General features: G+C 32.9%; 1 protein-coding gene across 1 annotated transcript; it reads left to right on the plus strand.

Moving 5' to 3' along the window:
• Nucleotides 1-4,223: 4,223 nt before the first annotated feature.
• On the plus strand, nt 4,224-11,690 carry LOC107456180 (uncharacterized). The gene is made up of 4 exons (XM_016073967.4): nt 4,224-4,456; nt 8,977-9,157; nt 9,231-9,376; nt 10,991-11,690. The coding sequence occupies exons 1-4, from the start codon at nt 4,396-4,398 to the stop codon at nt 11,365-11,367; spliced, it is 765 nt and encodes a 254-aa protein (XP_015929453.3). The 5' UTR covers nt 4,224-4,395; the 3' UTR covers nt 11,368-11,690.
• Nucleotides 11,691-13,716: the final 2,026 nt, after the last annotated feature.

The following is a 13,716-nucleotide window of genomic DNA, read 5'->3' on the forward strand; positions in this document are numbered from 1 at the left end:
CATGCGATGGTCCCTGTTCCGAAGAAATGCCACTACAATTTTGATCTTCTGTGGATGGGATATCTTCTCCTCGCCTTGGTAGCCCACAGCTTCAAAATTTTCTTCGATTCCCGCTAAATAATATTCATTTTCATTTATCAAAAACTATTTTGACGCATCTCTGGAATTATTTAACTGATCAAAAGTTTGTTACAGAGATAAAACTCAATTTTTTAAAGATAAAGTTTTCAAAGATAAAGACGCAAAAAATAAAGTTTATAACTATTTATTACTTTTCATAATTTAATTTAACTATGGTTGAAAATTTTTTGAGTTTGAAAGCATATTTATTTTAACATAGTTTTAAACAATGAAGTAATAAAACTTCAAAATAGTATTAATAAGTAATGAAATTTTCATTTTTCATATGTTGAAGTGCTTAATTAATCTTCTTCCTCTTCTTCATAAGCGCAACAGCCTTTCACAGGCCAAGGCTGACTCACAGATTTTCCTCCATCTGGCCCTGTCCGGTGCGACGGCCCGCCATCGGTTGACTCCCAATAGCTTGAGGTCCTTTTCAACGTCGTCTATTCATCTTGTAGGTGGTCGTCCCCTACGTCTCGTCCCTTCAATTGTGGAAAAAGTCATTTTTTTGGCAGGGACGGCATCAGAATTTCTGAAGAGGTGGCTCAGCCACCTAATGCGTGATGCTTTAATAGTTCTCACAATGTCGGTCCCACCGAATTTGCCATATTTTTTGTAAATTTCGTGGTTGTAAAGAATTCTCCTTACGTTATTCTCTTGAAGAGATCCAAAGATTTTCCTCAAAATTTTTCTTTCAAAAATTAGCAGTTTTTCCTCCTCTGTTTTGTTTAGGGTCCAGCACTCACTTCCATACGTAACTATAGGCCTGATTAAAGTTTTGTAGATGTTTAAATTTGTCTTCACACTGATGAACTTGGATTTCAGTTGGTTTCTGAGGCCGTAGAAACTTCTGTTAGCCATGGAAATTCTGTTATTTATTTCGATTTTCAGGTTGTTGTGGCTAGAGATCAAGGTTCCTAAGTACTTGAACTGGTTAACAGTTTCAAAAGAGTAAGTCATTATCTCTAGAGGAGATCGATCAGGAGTCTTAATTAATCAAGAGGTGCTTAATTTTCATTCAAATTTTGTATTTGATTATTTCCAAATATAAAAATAATAGTATGGTTTTCAAACTTTTTCAACAGTCAATCGATTTATTAATAAATAAAAAAAATTAAAAAATACACCAGATTTATGCAGCGTGGGAGATACTTTTAAAATGTCATAAAATTAGATCCCTAATGTCTTTCATTTTCACAAAACTGAAACTTTTTAAAGTATATCGTACTTTTTGTACGATCGATTTATTTGAAGAAAATAAAAGAATAATTTTATAAATCTTTAAACGACACTACGAAATCATGCACAAAACCTAAGTTCATAAGCGTCATGTCATAATTAATAATACTGACATAATGCCAATTTTGTGTCCATTCACTAATAATTTTTGCCCTCTTTTGTGACTTTACGTTATAAGCTTAAGCAAGCTTAATGCTTTTAGAAACTGATTCAGTCAGCATGAAGATTGACTGTATTCAGTAACATTTCCTGTTATAGTCGGAAATTATCATAATCAACAATTTTCTCCGATACTTACCCTTATCTTTTTCGGTTGGAAGTATAGTTGGATTTATTTCCAGAGTGCCTATAGTAGATAACTTGGTACCTAGCTTAGCCCTTTAACGGGCCCTTTATTTCTAGTAAAGGTAAATTAAAGTATTTTTGGAATTGAAATTGTTTTAAGAACAGTAATTGATATATATATAAAAAAAAACTCATTTAGTTTATAAAAACTCCATTTTTTGGTGGTAAATATATTTAACATGACCTATTAGGAACTTACTGACTTTTATTTTTCTTCATTTATAAAATAAATTCCTTAAATGCTACAAACTTCAAAAGGAATCATGTATTTTATAACTTTTATACGTTTTTTAAAAGTGACAAATAGTTACCAATTTTATTGAAACTTACTTCGAGAAAGCTGAAGTTATTGAAAAATGGAAACCTAAATTAAAAGTGGTAAAACGTGCCGGTAAGTATACTTACCACGGCCTTCAAAAGGGTTAGGATATTTTGGTACCTATCTATGAAAGAACTCCAATCAATAAAACATTTTAACAGTTACCTGCTACTAAAATTAATTATGCATCATTGGCGTGTCCCGTAGTGAACTGATCGTTAAGACACGGTTCCCAGCAGATCACTGAAGTCAAGCCTCACTGGCTGCGGTCAGTGTGCTGGTGGGTGATCACTTGGATCAGTCGGCGCAGGGACCGAGGGTGAGCGGTATTGGTCCTCGTTAAACTGTGCTACCGTAAAGTGCTTGACTTCGTGTGCAGGTCGTTAGGCTACCGAAGCGGGGGTGCCATCCCCTCAGCAGAGGATCAAAATTGTGATGGTATGTCTTCGGATCATCCTCAGGGATGTTTCCCAGACCGTCGCCAATAGCCTATTGTGCAGCTCCAGTGCGACGTAAATGAACGACAACAACAATCATTGGCGTCGATAATGGTATGATGATTTTTTACTATTTATATAAACAGATATCTTTTCTTCATTAATTTAACTTCTTACTACAATTTTTTTGTCGGTAGGGCGCTGGGCCCATATCCAAGAGGTCGTGGGTTCGAATCTCGCCGGCCGAAGACTCCCCAGGTAGTAAATGGTGACTGATGCACGTTAAATCTGTCGAGTCTCAAAGTCCTCCATGTTCCCACAACAAATTAATACCTCTGGGGGTACTGATCCAGGACTTTCTTTGTCTTCTGGATTGGTTCAAAATTACAAGGCTACGGAGTTGAACGTAAGTAGTCGTAAACCCATGAAATTGTGTCGGCTGTTCAACGACGGTTATAAAATAAAATAAAATTTAAATTTGTAATTATTTCTAAAATTAATTAAGTGCCTTTGGCATCAATAATCGTACTCGCTTTATGGTTCGCTTAAACGAATAAGTGTCTATTTTATATTAATTTTGCTTTTTACTGCATAACTTATTTTTTATTTCAATTGGGTATACTATAGCTACGTCACAGATCGTGTTATTCCTACTAAATTTAACTAGTAAACAGCATTTTCTGCGAACCTGATTTCTAGCAACAAGTAAAAGCATCAAACGAAGTGTTTTGTTATAAGTCGCTACTCGCCAGGTTGGAATTGTATTAGTCTAGTTCCTTTGGAAATAATTTATATTGTTGTTTTACCGAAGTTTATGAATTTAGTAAGCATATTTAAAACTCAGTTTATTAATTAAACTAAAAGGTAAATGTTATTCCTAGTAAGTGGAAGTAGTTGTGCTTTTTTCATATTATACCCAATTACCAGTGATTTTAAATTATTTAGTTTTAGTGAGACTCACTAAGCATAACTGTAAACAAAATAAACACGTGGTTAATAGTGTTATTTGGTGACGTAGCCCTCACGTGTCATCTTGATCATTGAGCTCATTTGACATAAGGAATTAAAATTAATTAAATTTTAAATAGCGTGCAGTAAACTCCATATTTTAATTTTAAAAAAATCTATAAGCTGGCGAACATCACTAATGCTATATTTTAAATAATTTTATAAATTAGTAGGGTCTGCAGTTTAATTTATTATAATGGTTAATTCTGAACCAATAAGAAAATTTCCTTTTTCAAATGTCTCTTCCGAGCTTCTCATTTACAGTTTAGAACGACTTTTTTGAATCTGGAAGGGGGGTGGGGTAAAATGGCTCCTTTCACTCTCTCTCCATATTTTAGAACTCTTATACAAACAGTTCTAAAGTTATAAAAGAGCTCCACAGAAAAATAAACGTTTCATTTTATTATTTTAGACATATTCACATGCTTATGCCACTTTCACACGTAGCGTGGGGTGTCCTGATTAGTTGTGAATGAAGCAACTGTCGCGAATAAGTTTAACACGTTCACAACGGTAACTAGAAAATAGCGTTTAAGGTTAATGTTTGGCATTTTTGTTATTATTATTTTTTTTACATAAAGCATGAGAAAACCCCTTTTAAATCTTACTTGCGCTTTTCCTATTTAATTAAAATTGCACCTGACAAGAAGTTCCACTAAGCTTTTAAAATATTATGCAAAGTATGAACCAACACTCTTTTTTATTTCTGATTTCAAATATAGCGGAAACGGATGAGGAAGACGAGGTAACACATTTTTCCTTTCATCTTTACGCTAGAAAGTTAAATTAAAAAAAGACCTAAATTATTTGTTGTTTTTATGAGTTGTTATCTTTTTTAATTTGCAGAAAATATTGTGTCCGTTTCGTATGGTTATGCAATTTACTCGAAATTGATATAATTTTTCCAGAAATGTTATTTTCGTTATGATTGGGTGTCGGCAGTCACTGTTATGGTCTGTTATTTATTTTCTTGTGGTTTCAGGAGGTAAGAATATTAAGTACTAAGTTTTAGTAAATTAAGTTTTTTTAATCTATACAAAAGAAAACTTCTTAATGCAGGATGAAACTTAGAGATAAATTTATTCGAAATTTATTTTAATGAAAAAAATCATTGCTCATTTAGAAAAATTATTTATACACTGCATTAAAAAAAACAACAACATTTATTGAGAAATCTAATGTTGCCGAAAAAATTTAAAATTTGTGACTAACTTCTTTCAAGGATACTAAAACTTTTTTTAAAAAAACTTCATCGGAAGTTTTCTAAGATTAATTCCTTGAATTTTACCGCTCATTTATATTTTCCTTCTACTTTTAATATTTATTTGATTAGTTGCAGATATTCTAAAGTACTTATCAATGATTAAATATGGCAGCAGAAGACTTTTTCCAGTATGTGTTAGCTTGCTGGACTATGGAAGCCTTGATATATGGACGTAGTATTTTTAATAATTTTTTTTAGCAATTCTTTCAGATAAAAAATTGCTAGCTATTTTATTAAGCTTTGAAAGACAGTAGTATTCTTAGCAGAAAAAAATTCTAATATACTTATTCTTAACTAATGCATTTTTACGTCAGAATACAACTAACAGATTTTAACGATTGTTTATTTTATCGTGTATTTTAACGATATTATAACGATATTGTTGTGTCACAACAACCAGAAATAAGACGTGAGTTGTACCAAACAATTTATTTAAACATTCACACGAACAATCACAAAATATTACCCAAAGAAATATCTCTTCTTAGAAAAAAACTCTCTTTTCAACTCGACAAAAAAAAGAACATCACTTCTCGTGTGTGTCTCTCAAGCAACATCATTTTAGCATTACCTCTCGAGGAATTGATGCTTTTAGCTCAGTTGTCACACTGTTACGTTACAGTCTAACTCCTCCCCTCCACAGAGTTTTCTTTGCAAAAGTAGGAAATGGCAAAAAAACATACATAAAATTTTGTCAAAACTGATCTATATAGGTTGACATAAAACTGTTTTGTTTACCGGTATATAGGAAAATAAAACAGTAAAGGAAAATAAACAGGAAAATTGGAGTCACGAATCTTTTCAGTGAGTAAGTCATCGGTTTTCGCCGTTTGATCAGAAGTAACGATGTGTTCATTGGAATCGACTATACCGAGCTGTACATTATCTTTATTTTCTACTTCCCTCCTTTCATTCATATTTTTTTGTTTTCGAGTCATTACAGCACTTATCATTGGGACTTCAAACGAATTTTCCAATAGAGCAGCCGTTTTGTTACCCAATAAATAATACCCTTTATCAAGAGAATCACCTAATACAGCTGCCTTAGTAACCACTTTTCCTAACTTACAGTTTAATTCAACTACGGCTAATGGAAAACAAAATGATTCTTCCTGTATTGGAGTTTTTATCCAAACAGATTCGCCCGTGTACATTTCAGGTTTTACAAATCTCCTAGGAATTAAATCCAAGGTTGCGCCAGTGTCTCGTAGTATTGAAATGCCAACGCCATTTACCACGCCAATGCTCGTATATGGTGTCATTATATCAGGAAACCTTGATTCCGAAACGTGAAGCGAAGCCACAGTTTCAGAATTTGTTTTCGCCTTGGGACATTGAGGGCGTAGATGATCATAAGAACCACATTCATAGCATCTGAGCTGTCTTCTTCTTTCAAATTCTCTTTCGCGAACATTTTCTTTAACATTATTTTTCTGCCAAGTCAACTTTTCTTCAGTTCTGGTATCACTTTGGTTTAGAGATCGCCAAGAATCATCTTGGTTACTTCGATTATAAGACACAGACTTTTCCTTGAAACTGTTTTTTAAACTTTCATAGTCGTCCAATTTTCCGGCTAATTTGGAATAAGAATTCAATTCCATCCAATCTTCAAGAAAATGATCTCTCATGTCATTTGGTACATGACGTTTCATTTGCTCGGTAACCATCAAACTCTTAAGATCATCGAAAGTGGTAATTTTTACTTCAGAAACCCATTCGCTAAAATAGCAATTTAATTCTTGTGCAAAATTTCGCCAAGATTTTTCAGGTGATTTAAAATGTCGATAAAAATTTTGTTTGAGTTCCTCTGCATTAAGCTTATATTGTTTAAGAGTCAATTCTTTTACAAAGTCGTAGTTATTGGCATCCTTAGGAGACTCTCTCGCCAACATATTTGAAATGTCGGGTGGTACTACGCTCAATAGGTAAGGCACCCATTCATCTTTAGGAATTTGTGCAATTTCTGCTCGACGTTCAAAATTTATCAGATACAACGACATTTCATCTTTACCTTCATTAAATTTTGGTGTTATTTGTAAAATCTGTATTTTATGATTTGTTTCACCTGATACCGGTCTGTTTTGGTGCTGAATTTGAGAATTTGCTTCTAATTCGAGTTTACGCAATTCCAATTGATGTTGCCGTTCAAGTTCTTCTCGCCGTTCTTGTCTTTCAAGTTCTTCTCGCCGTTCTTGTCTTTCAAGTTCTTCTCGCCGTTCTTGTCTTTCAAGTTCTTCCCGCCGTTCTTGTCTTTCAAGTTCTTCTCGCCGTTCTTGTTTTTCAAGTTCTTCTCGCCTAATTCTCTCCTCCGTTATACGAGTCAAACACATCTTTACATCCTCAACCTCATAATGTTTACTAGTTTGAATTATTTTTTTAATTTCACAAACATTTGCTTGAGGTGGAACAGATTCACCTAATTCGTCGGCCAATTCTATCAAATCCACTTTTTTCGCTTTATTAAGAAAAGCCATAATTTGCAACTGATAAAAAACTAAATATACAATCACTGACTACCTTAAATCAACTACTCTTACTATATCCCGCCGCTGCCACCAGTAAAATTCTGTTGTGTCACAACAACCAGAAATAAGACGTGAGTTGTACCAAACAATTTATTTAAACATTCACACGAACAATCACAAAATATTACCCAAAGAAATATCTCTTCTTAGAAAAAAACTCTCTTTTCAACTCGACAAAAAAAAGAACATCACTTCTCGTGTGTGTCTCTCAAGCAACATCATTTTAGCATTACCTCTCGAGGAATTGATGCTTTTAGCTCAGTTGTCACACTGTTACGTTACAATATATTTAAATTAGTTTTTGTTTATCAGTGGTTAGACAACCAGAAAATAATGATTAAAATATGCGTTTTTCTTTCTGTTTTCTCGTGATACTCACACCTCCATTTCTTGCTAGCTTCTAGCATAGTTTGATTTTGTAGATTTGAGTGTATATTATCAGTTTTTTTTTGTTCTTAATGTTTATTTTTTATTATTTCATCTTGTGTTCGGCATATCACGTCTGTTTTTTGTACTAGGAAACAAAACATTCAATGTTATTGAAGCTTATGAAAGTTAATATGCAGCTTATTGTTAAATGTATTTAGATTTCTCACATGTTTAAAAGGTATTATGTATGCTTGCACCATATACTACATGTTTCATTTTATTATATAAAAGGTATTAAACATCCGAACCATAAGGGAATTGTGGCTGCCGACGTTTAATTCCATAGTCTTGTAATTTTGAACTAAACACAAAGAGGCTCCTGGATTATGTATTGGGACAAACTCCTGTATGTGCTAGCTGGACATTTCTAACCGTAGAGTACTGGTATTTGTGTCAAATGAAGAGAAAACTTCGAAATTGTCCCAGAGGGTTTTTCGTCAGAATACCTTTTATTTACTTATGAAAACATTATGAAATAATGTGATGCCTCTGTGCTGTATCATCAAGAAAATATCGGTGACTGTATTTCTTAACACAAGCATTTTAAAAGTTCGATTCAAAAACTCAATTCAAAATTGGTTGTGCATTAATTCAAAATTAAACTCAGATTTTCAAAAAATCTGACTTAAAAATAATTTAAAATACAAGATATTTTGGTCTACCATAATATATTGATACTATAAATTCAGTAATAAAATCACTGGTTCATAAAATCAGTCTTTTTTTAAAAATCAAATTTGCAAGAACGAAATCATTACAAAGTCAAAACACTTTAAAAGTATCTTTAGTTTTAAATCATAATTTCCCGTTTTGTAATATCGTTTTGCTTTCTCCTTTTTATTATTTTTATTTTTTTAAAAAAAAAGTCTAAGTGTAAGCAGGTAAGCACAAGGATAAATGTGTTAAACACAAACGCCTATGCCGGGAAGTGGTGTTACGTGCGTCTATATGTGTCCTATGTATGGGTGGCTCAAAATGTGTTACAGGAAACCACCATCCAAGTCTTGAAAAAATAAACTGATGTCTGTATCAATGAAATTGAAAAACATTAATGCAAAATAGTTATAGATATTGTTGCGGATAGAGAGTTCGTATGCGCCAGCTATATCAAGAAGGCCATATACATCATAAGGCCATAAACTCCATACCTCTGCATTCTTAATGATCATGAATCATTACAAAAATATCCCAATGTTTCATTAAAAGCCGGTATTTTTTATTAAAATTACTTTCAGCGTTAATTTTCGGACACTCTTTTTTTCATAGATTATTCATTTCTTCCTTTAGGGGATTGGTTTATGGTTGAAGGCTGCCACAAAACATCCAAAGAGTTGCACATATGTTTGAACATCTACATAGAAAGGGATCTGCCCTTTGTAGAAACCATTATAAAAGGTCAAAAGAAGATTGGACGATTTGGCGGAGGAAGAATTCTTTTAGATGACTTAGATGTGCAAGTTATTTGCGAGTAAGATTTATATATATTTTTTTCACGGAGAAAATACATAAGAAAATAATAAGACTTTTCTTATCTTTGATAGTCACGCAACTGAGCTGTACGACTGTTATAAGACACCTATGCTAGAGTGTTACTCATACTGGCAGTTGTATGACTTTTTGAAAATGATGAGCTTGTTTCAAAAGATCCACTCGTATCTGTGCGAGAAAACAACAAATAATGCAAGAGGTGAATTGTATTTTTAAAATATTTATGTGTTAATTTACTTTGTGATTAATGTAAAATTATTTTCTAAAATATGTTTTTACGAACGGCTTTTTTGAGACGGTTGAATCCTGCATTCAAAATTCCGATCACTTATCGACTAAATTTGAAGTTGTGAATTTTCACTAGAGCACCGTGCAGGATGATAATGTAAATTTCAGTCGTTTCCTGGCCACAAAACGTAAAATTTATTTAGTTTCACAACTAGTGCTGAAATGCATATCCAGTTTTGAGTGGAGGGTAGTCGATGTTCAACTCCGTAGTCTTGTGACTTCGAACCCTACCCGGCAGAAAAAGGGAACTTCTGGATCAAGCACTGAAGCAAACTAGCCTTCGTGGAAGACTTTTTTGATGGAACCAACCCGCATTTGTGTTATATCGAGAGGAAAAACACAAAAACCTTTCATTGTTAGTCCGACAGCAAGGGGATTATAACCCATTATTCATCTACCACTGAGAGTATTTTACGTCAACACTAAATAAGGTCGGTAACGAGCCAGAATCCGAATTTTTAGATTCATAAGAATTCTACAACGGGTTTTCCGTAGTTTCAGAATATATTTTTTCCAGTAGTATCTAAGATTATGTATAAATATTTTAATGAATTAGAATTAAAAGAACTTTTTTCCATCACTACTTATAAATATTTTGACAGAAAATTAAAGGTCAGATAGAGAAATGGTTATGCTCCAAAATCGTTATGAAGCTCTAATATTTCTCTTTTTTAAAAAAAAGAAATTGGGCTTTAGTTCGCTGCCACTGACATATGTATAAACTCAAATATTGAATGGTTATGTAATAAGTACCAAATATACTAATATAGGTATACAATATTACATTGATATATTTGGTGATTATTAAAACTGCATCAATATGAAGCAGTTTTAATACCGATACTTGGGAATTAAGCATTTTACGGCACTTTGAAAAGGATATGTACCTGAGAAAATCGTTTAGTAGTGGTAACTTTTAACTATCATGCCTCGATCAATAGCATCATGCCAAGTGATGCTAAATACATTTTATCTTTTTTCCAATGGTATGAAATATAAACAACGAGCTTTGCTTACGTAAAGCCACCGAAGATTGCAACATATAATATTAAATAAAAAAATTTAAATTATTTTAGCTACATTAATAGAAAAACTTAGTGGAAGAACCAGGTGAAAAATCGCATAAACATCTCTAAAATTGTAAAATGATGTCTTAAATATTTCTTGAGAAAATTTAAAAAATGTCAAAAACTGAAAGTGTTTCTTCCATTATTGTATTGTAGTGCATCTTCTTCAGAAATTATTTGCATATTCAAGGTCTACCCGTTGAACGATTACGATTGTATGTAAATACGTGAAAATCTGATTATTAGACCAAAAGTTAATATTGTTTCCTTTTTTTAAAGAAAAAATAAGTTTTTCTTTTATTTTACTTATTTATTTTTCACGCAGTACTGTACTTTCCTCGCAGCAAAGTGAAATGCATTCTGCATGCTGTTCTATATTGCAGATGGATACTATTCAATATGATTCTCATATAGGAATAAATTTTAATACTTTTTTAAAATTTATTTTCATGTTTTAGATCTTCTTTTGAGTATGAAATGCTTGATGATAGCTGAAAGTCACATCGCTAATTGTTCGAACCACGGCTTTAGTTGGTCTTATACTTGGAAAGAAGTTCTTCGAATGCAAGTTTCTCCAGCCGAAAAATGTCCGGCTATTGACCAATACAGGACATGTCTCATTAATGGACTTAACAATGTCCCTTGCGGAGAAGAAGCAGGCCATATTTATGGATCTTTATTACAAACGTGGTATTTACATTGGTGTGATGATGTCGAAGTGGGCAATTTGCACTACACAAGTTCAGGGTTTAGATCAGAGGGTCTACAAGTGTTAGTCGTGGTCTCCATGTTTTCCTTTTACTATTTAACGCATGCATTTTTTTACAATAATTAATTTTTCTAAACAATTTTACTTCACAGAATAACAAGGATAATAGAACATCAGAATAATTATGGTAATTTTGAAAATTTTAACTACCACATGAACGTTTTTCTACATTTGCTACAATTTTGATAGAGATGTATTTTTTCAACTTATCATGTCTTTCCTACTTTGAACTTTAATTTTGCTAATGTATTAGAATATCTAAGAATAAATCAATAAATTAAATATTATGTTTGTCATTATATACGAATCGTGTATGTTATTGCTGTATTATTTTAACCATATATTGCTTTTTTAAGTGAGTTAAAAAAATAAAATTATTTTGATAATTCTAAGTTTAATAATAGATTTTTTTAAGGATTTTGATATGATCTTTAACTTAATCTTTGATTATAGAATTTAGGATAATATTTACAATCAATTGAAAATGTTGACACTGCAGTTGATGTTGTTAAAATTTGCAGCTTTAATATTTGTTAAAATAATATTTTAATTTAATAATATTCAATGAACTAGTAGATTTAAATAAAACGCTTTTAAATATTTTCTAAATAGATAAATTACTTTTATCTTTTAAGTAATAAGTGAAATTCAACTACAGCAATGTTACAAGTCTGTAAACGTCATGTAATTACGTAAATTACGTCATGTAATTACGTAAATTACGTACTGTAATTACGTAAATGGCTACCCATACATAAAAGAACAAAAATGTTCGAAGAAACATAATTATAATAAAATTTTTTTGCTGAAATGTTTATTAAAGTTTGTTGACATACACCACTGTTTAAAATAAAATAATTAGATTTGGCTAATTATCTTCAGAACTATTTGATTAATTTAATGAAATTTGATATGCACATAAGGTAATTAATAACTAATTAACAGTTATGATGCACACGTATGATTTTTTTTTGTACTCATTGGCGCGGAAAATTATGAAACACTATTCTTTTAAACAAATAAAAAAAGGTATTAATTGGTGCTTTATATAGGAATGCATGTTTTAGCACGTAATTTCTTGACGGCAGGTAGTTTAGAATTTATTGTGGCAATGTTACCACTGTTTTCTGATCCAAAATAATTTCTGAGAGGGGTTCCTATTCCTCTTCAAGATTTATAGAGTCGGAATTCGGGGACCAATATGGCCACTCCATCCGTCGAATACTTTCGCTTTCCAGAAAATCATCGAACTCCTCGTGAGTTTATATGTTGCCCAAGAAAGAAAAATCAGCGTCAACTGCAAAGGTGGGAATCTAGCATAGGTGCCCAAAACTTTATCACTGTACCTTAAAGCAGGCAAAGTACCTTTCTTAAAGACATGGTGAGAATGCAGTCACTCAAAAAGAAAGCTGCTCCAACCACCTAACCACCAATGTCATAATAGTTGATTTTTCAGATATTGGTGGGCAGATAGTGGATCACTGGTTCTCTACGTACGAAGCAATGGAACTAGAAATTTACCATCTGCTCATAAATATACGCGAATTAGTTCAATGATCACAAACCTCCCCATATGTTTCAGAGAGGCACTTTGACTGGTTTGAAGTATATGGATAAATCCTCGAAGCCCTATGTTAATTTTTCTGTGGTGCGTTGAACATTGTTCCCCCTTAATGGATGTCAACATGAGGGCACAGAAAAAACTCATATGGTCTATGATTCCTTGAAGAGTGAAAATATTTATCGAGTGGTTATCCAGCCATGTTTTTTAATCCTCAATCCTGTGACGCATGTCTGATACGCTCAGGAAATGGCTAATGCCACTTACAATCTTTCTTTGAAAAACATCTTGGGCCAGAAAACAGAATTGCTGTACGTGTGGGAACACTCGTCAAAAGAAATTCTAAACTACCGTATTCCAGTTTGAAACCACGTTGTTAGTACTGTATATTTTCAAGGAGGTGACATAAAGGTAACCAATTCATTTTTTTGTATCGATTCTATGACCACTGTTTCATACTTTCTGGTCCCGCGGTGGACTGATCATAAAGACTCGGTTACCAGTAGAACACCGAAGTCAAGCATCACTAATAGCGGTCAGTAAGCGGTAAGCGTGACCTCCTTGATCAGCCTACTTAACGACAGAGGGTGTGCAGTATTGGTCTTCGTTAAACTATTCTACAGTAAAGTACTCGACTTCGAGTGCTGGTCGTCGGGCTATCAAAGCGGCGGAGCCATCCCCTATGCAGAGGATCAAAATTATGATGGCATGCTTTCGGATTATCCTCAGAAATGTTTTCCAGATGGTCACCAATAACCCATTGTGGAACCATGGTGGCTCAGGGGATGGAGCGTTCGCCTTTCAATAATGCGAACCCGGTTCGAATCCCAACGATGGTTGATCGATACGAATCC

This window comes from Parasteatoda tepidariorum, chromosome 2, assembly GCF_982258835.1.
Source record: "Parasteatoda tepidariorum strain Cologne lab strain chromosome 2, Ptep-v5.0, whole genome shotgun sequence".
Taxonomy (NCBI): domain Eukaryota; kingdom Metazoa; phylum Arthropoda; class Arachnida; order Araneae; family Theridiidae; genus Parasteatoda; species Parasteatoda tepidariorum.

Excerpts from the sequence above, each read along its gene's own strand:
- LOC107456180 (XM_016073967.4), top strand. The coding sequence starts at position 4,396 with ATGATTGGGTGTCGGCAGTCACTGTTATGGTCTGTTATTTATTTTCTT. Across the intron at positions 4,457-8,976 it reads TTTTCTTGTGGTTTCAGGAG|GGGATTGGTTTATGGTTGAA; the intron begins GTAAGAATATTA and ends TTCTTCCTTTAG. Across the intron at positions 9,377-10,990 it reads AACAACAAATAATGCAAGAG|ATCTTCTTTTGAGTATGAAA; the intron begins GTGAATTGTATT and ends TTCATGTTTTAG.